At 38.3% G+C, this 14,187-nt stretch overlaps 1 protein-coding gene across 3 annotated transcripts in view; it reads left to right on the top strand.

Annotated features, from left to right (window-relative positions):
- Positions 1 to 14,187, top strand: part of YLPM1 (YLP motif containing 1) — a 69,196-nt gene that overhangs the window by 27,124 nt on the left and 27,885 nt on the right. For all 3 annotated transcript variants that reach the window (XR_013961014.1, XM_080676682.1, XM_080676681.1), the window contains 2 exons: positions 5,342 to 7,468; positions 9,910 to 10,030. Coding sequence is in view for 2 of the 3 variants with exons in the window: in XM_080676682.1 (XP_080532808.1) it covers positions 5,342 to 7,468; positions 9,910 to 10,030 (2,248 nt within the window). In the remaining variant the exon portion in view is untranslated. The remainder of the gene's footprint in view (positions 1 to 5,341; positions 7,469 to 9,909; positions 10,031 to 14,187) is intronic.

Genomic DNA, 14,187 nt, shown 5'->3' with positions numbered 1-14,187 from the left:
GATTCCTTTCAGGCCAAGTAAAACTCAGCTTTCTACCTTTATCTTTCCTTCTATCCTCATCTTCTTTCTTACAACTCACAAGAAGACTCTCCTGGTTAGGGCTAATCATGTCTCTGTGCTCTCAATAGAATTACATTTTACATCTTATCAAAGTGATGCATACATATAGTCTGAAAGAAAATTAACCATCCACTATTTAAAGCCACCTAGATGTGTTTCCTAATATCATCTTTTATTCTTTAGCTGTTCCTTTTGGTAGTTATTTTTATATCATTGACGAATATGCTGCTACTTTCTTGACTTACACTTTTTAGGTATTATATATTTACTTCCTGTTCTGATAAAGGTTTATTAGTTCTTATACTATTCTCTCTCTCCATCTGCTCAATATGTTTATATCACTATTTTGATACATCAGTAAACAATGTTGTTTGTTGTAGAGGTAAGCAGTGTGCTGTGATTACATTTTCTTTAATGTAATAACTTTTTTCAGAATTCCCAGTTTTCTTTCTTCTTGCAAAATCTTTAAAATAATCCTTCAGCCCCAGTCCCCAAAACACCTGTTACTCTTGAGGAGATCTCTCTCCCAAATTCATGCATTCTCTTGCTTTTGCCTAGGCTGGTTGGCTGGTTGGTTGCTCTCAAGATCTGCCATATAGCTGTTGCTCTCATATTTCCCTTGACTATCCTCCTGGATTTGGATACACTTTATTGAATCTCATGGCTTCCTGTTTGTGGGTTAGTGCTTCCTTTTCCTTGAGTGCATGCTCAAATAATTTACTAAGAAACTGTATATTGAGGGTAAAATTTCTGAGTCCTTGCATGTCTGCAAATGTCTTTATTTTTAACCTCACATGTGATAATACTTTGGATATGGAATTTGAAGTTGAACGTAATTATTCCTCAAGGTTTTTAGGTCATTGTTCTATTTCCTTTTGTCACCTAGTACAGCTGTTGTGCTGCTGCTCCAATTCTTTTCCTTTTTAGATGACTTTTCCCTACTGCCAGAAACTTTATTTTATTTCTGGTACTCTTATTTTTTAAACTCTCACCTGAGGATATATTTTTATTGACTTTAGAGAGAGGGGAACGGAAATGGAGAAAGAGAAACATCAATTGGTTGCCTCCCTCTTGCACCCCGACTGGTGATCAAACCCACAACCTGGATATGTGCCCTGACCAGGAATCAAACCCACGACCTTTCAATGTATGGGACAGTGCTCCAACCAACTGAGCCACACCGGCCAGAATTTATTCCTGGTATTCTAAAATTTTAGTGGTTTTGTTGTTGTTGTTGTTGCTTTGTTTTGTTAATTATACTGGATACTGAGTGAACTGGGCCCTTACTGTGTGGAGATTAGAATCTCTTTAACTCTGGGAAATTTCTTTGTGCTATTTCTTCTTTAATTTATTTTTTTGTTTTGTTTTCTGTTTTTGGAACTCGTTAGTAGGATTTTGGATCCTGCTGGATTGATAATATTTGTCTTTTTTTCTCTCATTTTGTTGCATTTTCTGAGATACTTTTAATCATTTTATTGCACTTTTTATTTTGAGAATTAAAACATTTTCTGCAGTTCTTCTGGTTCTGATCCCTTTTATATATAGCTATTTTTTCTTGATTTGTAGATACTCTCTGAAGATACCGATTTAGGAGTGGGGTTTTTTTGTTGGTTTTTTCTGTTCTCTTCTGTTTTGTTTTATGGATGTTTTTTGTTTTGTTTTGTTTTTTGCATTATCTCTGTTTTCTCCAGATTTGTGTACTGTTTATCTTTGGTCTCTTTCATTTTGGAGACATCCCTCAAATATCTAGTGATCCTTGATTGTCCATTTCTATTTGAGAGTGGGAGACACCGATAAGCTGATTGGGAGCTCTAGGGCAGGGGAGCTTACCAACTGTTAGGCTTTGCTTTAGGGCAGTGGTCGGCAAACTCATTAGTCAACAGAGCGGCAAACCGCGGCTCATGAGCCTCAGTTTGCCGACCACTGCTTTAGGTTATAGGACAAAAAACTGCTAATGCTAGCGGACCCTCCAATTCAAGAATTTACAGATATTCAGCCTAGGAAAAGGCTGGTTGATGGATCTGAATGTAGATTTTAATTTATATGTTTTTAGGGTTGGTCAAGCAAGAAGTCTTACTTTTGCCCTCCCCAGCATCTCTGGTAACAGAATCCTGACCCTCTCTGGGGTTTTATAGGCAAGCCAGCCCCACCTCTGTTACCAGCACTCTAAACTGTAGCTTTTTCCTGCTCTATATGTTACCACTCGTGTGTGCTTTCTTTCAGAATTTTAAAACAAAATTCTCATCTGCTGGTGGCCCCTTTTCTGTTTTCAGTGGGTTTATATACTTTTAAATTGTTATTGACTATAAAGTGTCATCTTGGCTAGGCTGAAGTATGTTTCCCGGAGTTCCCTTTTTCATATGTTTCTGATTAGGAGATTTTTGCACCTAACATGAAATATTCTCGGACAACCAAAAACATTCTAACCGTTTTCCCAGAAAAGGATATAAAGTCCCCCACCCCCCCCCTTTTTTTGTTTGTTTTTGGGATATCTTCATTCTTCTGATTCATACTCCCTCTTTGATATTCTGTAACAAATAGAAAAGTAACTATTATTACTGTATCTTATTTTTGATGATAAAGAAGAAAAATTAACCAAACATATTTGACTAATATATATGTATGCATTTAAGCATATAATATCAAATTAAGGAAGAAATACTCATATCTATCACAGTCATTATTTCTGCAATTGGTCATGTAATCATAGTTGGTTTTTATAACTACCTTCTTTCACTACCCTTTCCATATTCCCTTTGCTCTCAGCAAGTACCTCAGCTGGTCCTGGTTTCTTGCCTAGTGGGTGACCCAAATATTCATTCTTTGAAGGTCTGGGCTATTTGCATTCTGCCTAACTTGTGTTACTGTAGTTTTCCACTGACTTTAATCACAGGACATGGAAGTACTAAGGTGTCCTAGAGGATCTATATTCCAGACATATTCCTCCTTACCCTCATTGTAAAGTAGTAACCCAGTTTTGCCTTGAAAGTCAGGATCAATCCTCCCCCTCAACCCGCCCCCCCCCCCCCCCCCCCGCCCAGCCAGTTCAGTAACTCTTTTGCCTATTGACTCGAACCCAAAGTGGCCAGGTGGCAGTCTCAACTTGAGTTTAGTAGAGTCACTGTTGTGTCATTGTGTTGATGGAAGCATTCCTCCCTTTGAAACTAAGGCTTCTAGACAAGCAAAACCAATGTCACAGGGATAGGAAGTACTTTGCTGAAACTGAATTTATTATTCTTCAATGATTTCCCAAATAAATGAAAGAAAAACCTATTTCTCATAAAAGGCATCACTATCCACTCAGTCACCTAAGCCTGAAACTTTGGAATCATTCTAAATTCTTCCCTTTCCGTTATCATTTAAATCCCACCTATTAGAAAGTTCTATCTGTTTTAGGGAGCATTTGAAATCTTGCTTCCTGACAATTATCATCAATTTGGCTCAAATAAAATAGAAAAAAAAATTTTTAATCTTATATGTTGTAGCTTCCTTCATATCTTTTACTTGTATTTCCTCCTCTTCGTCCTCATGTCAGTCATCGCCTTAGAACAGGAGACTTCACCTTCACTTTCCCAAATTGTAGAAACAATCTATAATAGGCTTTTCCCACCTATTCATCTGCAACTTTTCTGCTAGAGCAATCTTTTTTAAAAAAAAATCAGACCATATTTAGTGGCTCTAAGTGCTTATTAGGCAATTCCCAATTCTTACCCAGCCAAATTAATTCATCTGTTGTAACAGAAATCCAAAGCCACATGGCTTTAACAAGTTAGAAGTTTTTTTCTCCCTCCGGACTTATGTGATGGCTCTACAGTATCAGGAATCCAGGTTCCTTCTGGTTTGTTATTTCAACATTCCTTACTATGTTGTCCTCAACTACACGGGCCAAGATAATTTCACTACCGTGTCAGAGCTAGCATGAAAAGGGAAATGGTGAAGGAGGAGGATGTGCCCTTTAAGGATACAACCCAGAAGGATGTGTAAATCATTTTCATTCTCAGCCCATTGCCCAGAACATGACTACAAGTTCTAGCTGCAAGAGAGTTTGGAAAAGTGACTCTTTAAACTAAAGCTGTGTCCAGCTACAAGTGGAGAAGCTCAATTACTGTAGAAAATGGGGAATGGATATTGGAGGAGCACCAATAGTGTCTGCCATAAAAGGTAGTCAGGGGCTTCTGGACATTGATTCTTGCCTGCCTTTTTACCTTATCTCTTAATACAGTGCTTTCCTACTCCTTCCCCCGCACTCCCTGACTCTGGCTCCTCTTTGCTTCAGCCATGCTGCACTGTTTGCATTTCCATACATGCTATGCTGGTATGTATTTCTCTGCCTTTCCTCAGAATACTTCCTTAGCCTGAGATGCCCTTGCCTCTCACTTCTCTCACCTCCAACATACTTTGTTAGCCTGATCTGAGAGAAATTATCTTTTAAGACTTAATTTAAGCATTTATTGAATAGCACCCCACCACTACTCTGGTAGAATTGACCATTCTTTCCTCTGCCACCGTTATTATATTCAGGCAGACTTTAGTTATTGCACTTTTAAGCACATATTTACATTTATATTCTGTTTCTCCTTGATTGTAAACCCTTTGGGGACACAGATGACATCTTATTCATATAGCCCTTGAATGTAGTGTAGCACCTGATAGTCAGGGGATGTGCATTAAAAATGTGCACTAAATATTTACTGAATCAGTGAGTGAGCCCATAGCAAAAACATCTCTGTCCAGACTTTCAAATGTCAGGGCACACTCTGAAAATATGGCTGGCTGCTGTGTTTTTTTTTTTGTTTTTTTTTTAAACTTTTGTCCATCAGTTAAAATCATAATGCTAGCTCCAACAATATTTACCAACATCCTATATTGTTGATTATTTCTTAGTGCTATTTTAATTCTAAAAGTACTCTTGAAGATAGCTTGGAATTTATTTTTATTTTTTTTCGTTAAAATTAGTGGATTTTTCTGCCTACTAAGGCACAGCGTTTATAATTGTGTGGTTTTTTTTTAACGGTTCAGTACATCAGTGACTTGCTGCAGGAGATGTGTCGAAGTGAATTAGATAAAACTGACATGATTTCCAAAGCCTGTCCTAAGGCCTTCAGAGTACTGCCACTTTAGCATGCTGGTTCTAAGATACAGATACCTCAGGATTTGTTTAATGACCGAAAGAGTCATTGTTGTAAACAAATTCTAAGGCAAGAGTGCCTTAAATATTCTTACATGGAGAATTTTTTTTCTGCTTTACTGTCTTGAGTAATATCTTTTGTTTTACTTGTAGATTTGATGGTCCTCGAAGATTTGAGGATTTAGGGTCAAGGTGTGAAGGACCGAGACCCAAAGGGCCTCGTTTTGAAGGAAATCGCCCCGATGGGCCAAGACCCAGATATGAAGGTCACCCAGCAGAGGGCACTAAAAGCAAATGGGGAATGATTCCCCGGGGGCCAGCATCTCAGTTTTATATTACCCCCAATACATCCCTAAGTCCTCGACAAAGTGGACCACAATGGAAAGGCCCCAAACCAGCTTTGGGACAGCAACATCAGCAGCAACCTAAGTCACAAGCAGAACCTCTTTCAGGAAACAAAGAACCATTAGCAGACACCAATAGTAACCAGCAGAAGAATTTAAACATGCAATCAGCTGCATTATCCATTGGTGCAGATGTAAAGGATGCCAAGGCGGCTCAGGCAAATGAGAATCTAAGCGACTCTCAACAAGAGCCACTTAAAAGCGAAGTCTCGGAAGTGCCCATAGAGCCTTCTAAGTGGGACCAGAATTCTCAGAGTATGGAGACTCAAATGGACAAAACCCAAGCTGTTACTCAGCCTGTATCCCTTGCAAATAAACCTGTACCTACTCAATCTACTTTTCCCTCAGAAACGGGGGGGATGGAGGGAGGAGCAATAGTAGCAACATCATCATCATTAAACGCAGATAATGATTTTAAACCTTTAGGTATTGGTCTGCCCCATTCAGAAAATAACCAAGATAAAGGGCTGCCTCGGCCAGATAACAGAGATAATAGGTTAGAAAGCAATCAAGGCAGCAGCTCGTCTTACAAAGGTCCTGGGCAAAGCAGAATGGAAGACACACAGGATAAAGAACTAGTAAATAGAGGTCGAGGCCAGGTAATCAGCTGTGACCCAGGGTTGGTCAAGCAAGAAGACTTTCATGATAAGGTGATGGGTAGAAGAGAAGACAGTCGAGAGAAGATGAACAGAGGAGAAGGCAGTCGGGACAGAGGGTTGGTGAGACCAGGAAGCAGTCGGGAGAAAGTGCCAGGTGGTCTGCAAGGTAGCCAAGACAAGGGGAGAGCTGGCAGCCGAGAAAGGGGACCACCTCGGAGGGCTGGAAGTCAGGAGAGAGGACCCCCTCGAAGGGCTGGGAGTAGGGAGAGAGTACCACCTCGAAGAGCTGGGAGCAGGGAGAGGGGGCCACCACCTCGAGGGCCTGGCAGTCGGGAAAGGGGACTGGGAAGACCAGATTTTGGTCGTGACAGAGGTCCATTTAGACCAGAACCAGGAGATGGTGGGGAAAAAATGTATCCATATCACCGAGATGAGCCTCCTAGGGCTCCATGGAACCATGGAGAAGAGAGAGGGCATGAAGAGTTCCCACTAGACGGTAGAAATGCTCCAATGGAACGAGAAAGACTTGATGATTGGGATAGAGAGAGATACTGGAGAGAAAGTGAACGTGACTATCGAGATGATACATTAGATCCATATAACCGAGAGGACAGGTTCTCAGCACCACCATCTCGATCGCATGATGGAGATAGACGAGGAGGCCCTTGGTGGGATGATTGGGAGAGAGATCAGGATATGGATGAGGACTACAACAGGGAAATGGACAGGGACTTGGACAGGGATGTGGATCGGATTGGAAGACCCATGGATATGTATGATAGAAATTTGGATAATGAGTGGGACAGAGATTATGGGAGACCACTGGATGAACAAGAATCACAGTTCCGTGAACGGGATATTCCATCTCTTCCACCTTTACCACCCCTCCCACCTCTTCCACCTTTGGATAGATATCGGGATGATAGATGGAGAGAAGAAAGAAATCGAGACCATGGGTATGATCGAGATTTCCGTGATAGGGGTGAGTTGAGGATCCGAGAGTATCCAGAAAGAGGAGATACGTGGCGGGAAAAGCGAGATTATATTCCTGACAGAATGGACTGGGAAAGAGAACGGTTGTCAGACAGATGGTACCCATCTGATGTGGATAGACATTCCCCCATTGCGGAACACATGCCCTCCTCACATCATTCTTCTGAAATGATGGGGTCGGATGCAAATTTAGACTCTGACCAAGGCCTTGGAGGGGTAATGGTTCTCAGTCAGAGGCAGCACGAAATCATTTTGAAAGCTGCACAAGAACTGAAAATGCTTCGGTAAGTTGACTACTTAAGATCATTTCTTTTAGTCAAAGCCACATTCAGACTGCTTTTTAAAAATGTGATATATTTGAATGGAATTAATTTTACTTCAAGTTCTTATCACATAATTTAATTATATATCTGGTCATTCTGTGCTGTTTTAGGGTTAGGATGGGTGTTTAGGAACTGTGTTAATTATAAACTTATGTTCTGAAATGTGAAAATTTGATGGCCATTCTTGGCTTTTATAGATGTGTTGCTGACATGCCATGCCTGTGCATGTTTCAAGTGTCAAACTTCAACTTTCTAGTGCTCTGGATTTCAGAGCTCATATGTAACATCCTGTTTTTCCCCAGGAGGCAGTTTGTTCTTCTGTATTAGACCTGATAGACTTCATATTCATTAATCTTTGGAAAATGCTGTAAGGACTCATATTTTTCTCTGTTGAAGCTAAGAATGGTTTACCTGCAAGCATCCTCAGATTTGTCTAACCATTGATACTTCTGGGGATGTTTTATCTTTCATTATAATTAGAAGCGGATATCTCTACTTCAGGATGTTACTTATTTATACATAATCAAGTATTTTCTTTGTGAGGTGGAGAATAGAATTTGGATTTCTTAACTTACAGTCAACTTACTATGTATGTATAGGTATCTACATAATGCTTTCCATGTAGTAGCAAAAGCTAACATTTATTGTATGCTTATGATGTGCCAGGAACTGTACTAAGTGCTTTGTAGCTTTGTATAAATTGTTTCATCCTTAAACCAACTATATGCTAAGAATTTAGGCGTCATTGGCAGATTGTAAGTTTTTTAAGTAGTTTTGTAGGAATTAGCTGTGCTTTGAGAAAATAAATTAATGGTTAGTTTTTGATATATTACAATGTATTATGTTTCTTTCATTATTCAATTCTGGTCTATATTTGTGGCTTATACCAATTGAAATTATAACAAAAGCTTTCTATGAGGTTTAACTTTTCCAGATTATTAATGGTGTGGAAAGCATACCCTAGAATATTTAGCTACTATACAACTCACTTTTAAATTATAGACACCTTTAATTTAACAGTCTGTGTGCTAGTTACTGTGCCAGTAATTTAGCATATATTATCTCAATCCTCCTATCTCAAATCCTTATATCTCAATGTCCTATAAAGAATAAGTAGTATTATTCCCACTTCATAAATGACACTGAGGCTCAGAGAGTTTAAGTCCACTTCGCTAAAAAGTGGCAGATCCAGAATTCGAACATAGTCTGTCCAACTCTAAAATCTATTTTGTTTTTTGAGAACACCAAGCTGATTGGTGTTGCTAATCTGCCAAAGTTTCTTTCCTTTTCTTTTAAAAGTTTCCTTTTCCTTCCATTATCGCTTTGCAAAGAAATGCTGAATAAAAAGTGCTTCTTCATCATTCTTTTTTAAAAGCTCTTTCTAGGCAACAAAAACATAATTAAACAAAACATGAAATGATGGATAAAAGTGGTCACAGTTGAATACAAGTAAGCTATGTTGTGTTGGTATAAAGTCATGATTTACACAAGGCATAAAATAATATTTTTATATACTTGACCCTTATTTTGTATCCATTTGGATCACTACATTTTACAAATGCAGGGAGAATATTGTAAAAGGTGGGGAGAGGTTACATGTGTTTAAGGTGGTCATTGTAAGGAAAAGGAAAAGGAATTTGACCAGACATTTAAAGAAAAACTTGAAGAGTTATGTAATTACTCTTTAGGAATATAAAGTGTTGTTTTCAAAGGTGTAGACTGACCATTGTTATCACCATATACAGCAGAGGCCATTAACTAAAATACCCACAAGAAGCTGACAGGTAACAAAAGTGAGTGCAAGTGGCAAAAGGTCTTTGTCTAAAGTGGGCAGCCACTACTCCATTCAGCTAATTGTTGGCAGGTGGGGAATGTAGGCCCATTGTTACCAAAATCTCTTAAACATTTGAATTTCTATATGAAATATTTTGCTTTGTAAATAAGGGCAGCTAATTCAGATTTTGAAAACTGATGTGAACACCAAATTCAAAAAAACCTTCCAGGCCATATTTGGTCCATTGGCCACCATTTTGCAAGCTCTGGTCTAAATAAAGAATATTGAACAAAAAAAGTGGCAAGAGAGCTTTTGATTGGGTGAAAGAAAAACATGACAAGTAAATGAAATATTAGAATAGACTAATGAGGTGCAGATTGTAGCATCTGTCCTTGAAGATCTTCAATAATTTATAATTATTTATAGGTCGTAGATGTCTGATCAGTTAGCTACATCAAGGCAAGGGAGTGGTGTTACAGAGGTGCTCTGTGAGAGTTACAGAGGTGCTCTGTGAGCACTGTAGAGGGTTTTAGAACAAGATTTTTAGGTCTCTTTATATATTAATTGTAGTCATTTAGGAATGGAGTAGACATGCCTTATGTACAATGGCAATTTTATTTGTTTACAGGGAACAGAAAGAACAGCTTCAAAAGATGAAAGACTTTGGGTCTGAGCCACAGATGCCTGACCACCTACCACCCCAGGATTCGAGATTGCAGAATACACCTTCAAGACCTGGAATGTATCTGGTATGGGAAAATATGTGCTCAGAAAATGCAGTGGTTCCTACTTTGTATGTTTGTCCTTTAATCTTTTGATATATGAAGCAAGTATAAATTTTCTCTATAAAAAATATAAATTTTGTTCAGCCTGTGTGGCTCAATGGTTGAGTATTGACCTATGAATCAGGAGGTCATGGTTCAATTCCCTGTCAGGGCTTATGCCTGGTTTGCAGGCTCCATCCCCAAGTAGGGGGCATGCAGGAGGCAGCCAATCAATTATTCTCTTTCATCATTGATGTTTCTCTCTCTCTCTCTCTCCCTCTTTCCCTCTTTCTCTCCCTTCCTCTCTGAAATAAATAAAAATAATATATTTTTTAATGTAAATTTTTGGAAAGGTAAAAAGCTGATAGTAATTGACTTTTGAAAATCTTAAAAGTATGGTCTTTTTCCCCAGGTTTTGCTTTCATTCTGTTGTTTTACCTTTTAACAACACAATAAGAGAGAGAAAAACACGAATCATTTCACCAAATTAACTCTTTTCGTTTCTCAATGCTCCTTTTCATCCTTGTCTAACACATAGCACTCATACATAGTTGTTGGCATAAACCACCATCATGATGTTGACTCCTCAAATTGTATCTCATGACCTATGTATGCATCCATCTGCCTACAGAGTTTCTCTCTGTGGACATGTCTCCTGTCAAATTCAGCATATTCAAAATGGGGCTCATTATCATCCTCATCAAACTTGTGTTTTCTCCTCACCATCACCTAGTCAGCCTATGTCCTACCCTTCCATATTCAGTCATGCTATTGATTGATTTTACCTTTTTAATATTGTTCAAATATTCCAGCCTTCACTCCCTACAACCTCATTCTAGCCTTCATCAGTTTTTGCCTAGATTATTGCAGAAACATCGTAATTCATCTGTCTCCATCTTACTATCCTCTGGTCCATTCTCCATTCTGCTGTCAGAGAGATTATTTTATTTTTTGAATCAAAGTTTGAGGTATAATTTACATATAATAACATACTCATTTTAAGCCTACAGTTTAAGTTTTAACAAATATATACCAAAAGATAAAAAAAATTTCAACACCCTAAAAAGTTCTCTCATGCCCCTTTTTCGTCAGGACTACCCCTACACTCCACTTTAGGCAGCTCTACAGCACTGATGTGACTTCTGGCCGAAGTGGACATTTTAAAACAAATCTCATCATGTCGCACTCTGGCTTTAAAACTCTTCAGTATTCCCCATTTCTTTCAGAATAAAATCTAGATTCGTTTGCATGACTTTTTTTTCTTTCTTTCAATTTTTATTATGTATCAACAATTTCTAAGTTGTTAGGATATAAGTTGTTAGGATATAAATAGTCATTAGGTTCTTTGTACCTAATTGATGGGTGTTTCTTTTGGTCATGAAAAATATTCTGGAACAGTAAAAAAGCAGCATATAGTAAGAAAATTTAGAAGCTTCTGTCCTACAGTCTTTTACCCCTTGTTTCATTTTCTTAAGTCAAAGATATTCTATATCAGTGATTGCTTAATTTTAGATTACAAAATAATCCCCTGAGGAGATTGTTAGAATATAGATTCCCAATAATCTCACTCATCTGTGGAATATAATGAACAACATAAACTGATGAACAAAAATAGATCCAGAGACAGAGAAACATCAATCAGAACATCAAACCTCAGGGAAGGTAGGGGACAGTAGGGGTAAGGGGGAGAGATCAACCAAAGGACTTATATGCATGCATATAAGCCTAATCAATGGACACAGACAACAGGGGGGTGGGGGCATGAATGGGAGGTGGGGGTAATGAGGGAATAAGGACACATATGTAATACCTTAATCAATAAAGAAATTAAAAAATAAAATAAAAAGATCACACCAAAAAAAGACTCAGATTAGGATGTTTGAGAGGCCTGGAGAGAACAGAATAGTCTATAATTAACTTTGTAAATAATTCTACTGTATGTGGCTGAAAAACTCAGAACCTACATAATGTCAGCACCCATTATAAAAGAAATATTTGTTGAGTATATGTATGAATGAATAAATGAATATTAAGGTTGCTTTAAATTCTAACTTAAACTCAAGGGTGTTCATTAAGGTAGAAAGTTAGATAATGTAGAAAATATGGACTGGATAGTGAGAAGCCCTTGGCATTAAATTATTAAATTGTTCCCACCCCAAAGCAAAGTGATGGCGACAGTGTTAGCACATGTGAGCATGTGTCAGGTCCTCTTGTACGTAGAAGCCAGAAGAGGGATTAACGAGGAAGAGTTACAGTTGAATAAAATTAAGTTATAGCTAATAAAAGTACTCAGAATCAACTAGAGCACAATAAATAAAGTTTGTTGTTATCATACCAAAACACACACCACAAATTTATGGAGAGGGTGCCAGGACTAAAAGGTATTAGTGAAAATCCACATCTTTACATTTGGGGCAGAAGAGGAAGGAGGACGTTAAGTTGGATATGGTACATCTAGTGAAAAGCACTGGCAGATCCAGGAATAAGATTATTTTCCTGTTCTCCTCTCTTAAAATGACACAGCAAGAATCATTTCTCAAGGCCGTGGCCATTGTGGTTCAGTGGGTTGGAGTATTGTCCCGTGCACCAAAAGGTCACCAGTTCCATTCCCAGTCAGGGCACAAATGCAGGTTGTAGGTTCAATCCCTGGTCAGGGTGCGTACAGGAGGCAACCAATCGATATTTCTCACATCGATGTTTCTCTTCTCTCTCTCCCTTCATCTCTCTCTAAAATCAATAAAAAATTATTTTTTTAAAAGAAAAAAAAAAGAATATAGATTCCCAGATGCAACTCCAGTAGATACAAACACAATATTGCTGGGATGAGACCCAGGAATATACAGTTGGACAAACAAGTAGTTCTAACGTTTGCATGACTTTTTATGTTCTTCCTGAGTTGGCCAGATCTCTGCTTACCATTACTGGCTACTCCACTTTCTTTACTCACTTTCCTTTCATATGGAGTATCTTTTATAATTCTTTAAACATGCCAGGCTCTTCTCCATGTCTTGTTACATGCATGTGGTTCTATAAACCTGGAGTTTCTTTTCTTTCCTACTTCTCCTCCAACTAGTTAATTCTTGTTCATCTTTTAGAAATCAGCTCTATATCTTCTCTTTCACTTGTGTACGACAATTGCCCTCATATGCACCCCTGTAATATCTTGTATGGGCCTCTGTCATAGTCATTATATTATATTTTGATAGTTTTCTTGTCTGTTTTTCCTCCTAAACTGAGCTCATAAGGATAGGAACTATATCTTTTATCTTTGTATCTCTTAGCAAATAGTAAAAACTCTCTAGATTATAGATCTACTAGATTATAGATCCACATTTTTGTTCTGTTCACGGAAGTCATTAAACTTTTTTATATTGCTACATGCTTTATTATTTTTGATGAATAATTTATTAAAAATTCCATTTCTATTGGACAGTTGTTTCTAAGCTTTCACTTTTACTAATAAAACTTTAATGAATGTCTTTGTATCAAGTTCTTATTTTAGATAACTTCTTAAAAGTATTTTAAACTCCCAAAGTGGAATACTTCAGTTAAAGAATAAGGACATTTAAAAATATATATTTTTCTAGATTTTAGAGAGCGGGGTAGGGAGAGGGATAGAGAGATAGAAATATTGATGAATGAGAGAGATATTGATTGGCTACCTCCTGCACACCCCCTACTGGGGATTGAGCCCGTAATCCTGGTATGTGCCCTTATCAGGAATCAAACCGGGGACCTCTTGATTCATGGGTTGATGCTCAACCACTGAACCACACTGACCAGGCTGGAAGAAGGACATTTTTATTGTATTTTGTTGTTGTTGTTAATCTTCACCTGAGGATATTTTTCAGTGATTTTTAGAGAGAGTGGAGGGGGGGGGTGGCGAGAGAAACATCGATATGAGAGAGACACATCTATTGGTTGCTTCCCACATGCACCCTGACCAAGGCCAGGGATTGAGACTGCAACTGAGGTACGTGCCCTTAATCTGAATCAAACACAGGATCCTCAGTCCGTGGGCTGCCGCTCTGTCCACTGAGCCAAACTGGGTAGGGCAAGGACATTTTTAATGATTCTTGTAATATAGACAGTTGCTCTCTGAAACAGTTGTATAACATCTGTACTGTAGCCTTGCAAGCATC

Source organism: Plecotus auritus, assembly GCF_963455305.1.
Source record: "Plecotus auritus genome assembly, chromosome: 1".
NCBI lineage: Eukaryota > Metazoa > Chordata > Mammalia > Chiroptera > Vespertilionidae > Plecotus > Plecotus auritus.
Note: the sequence above shows the minus strand (reverse complement) of the source record. Positions and strands in the feature narration are given on the sequence as shown.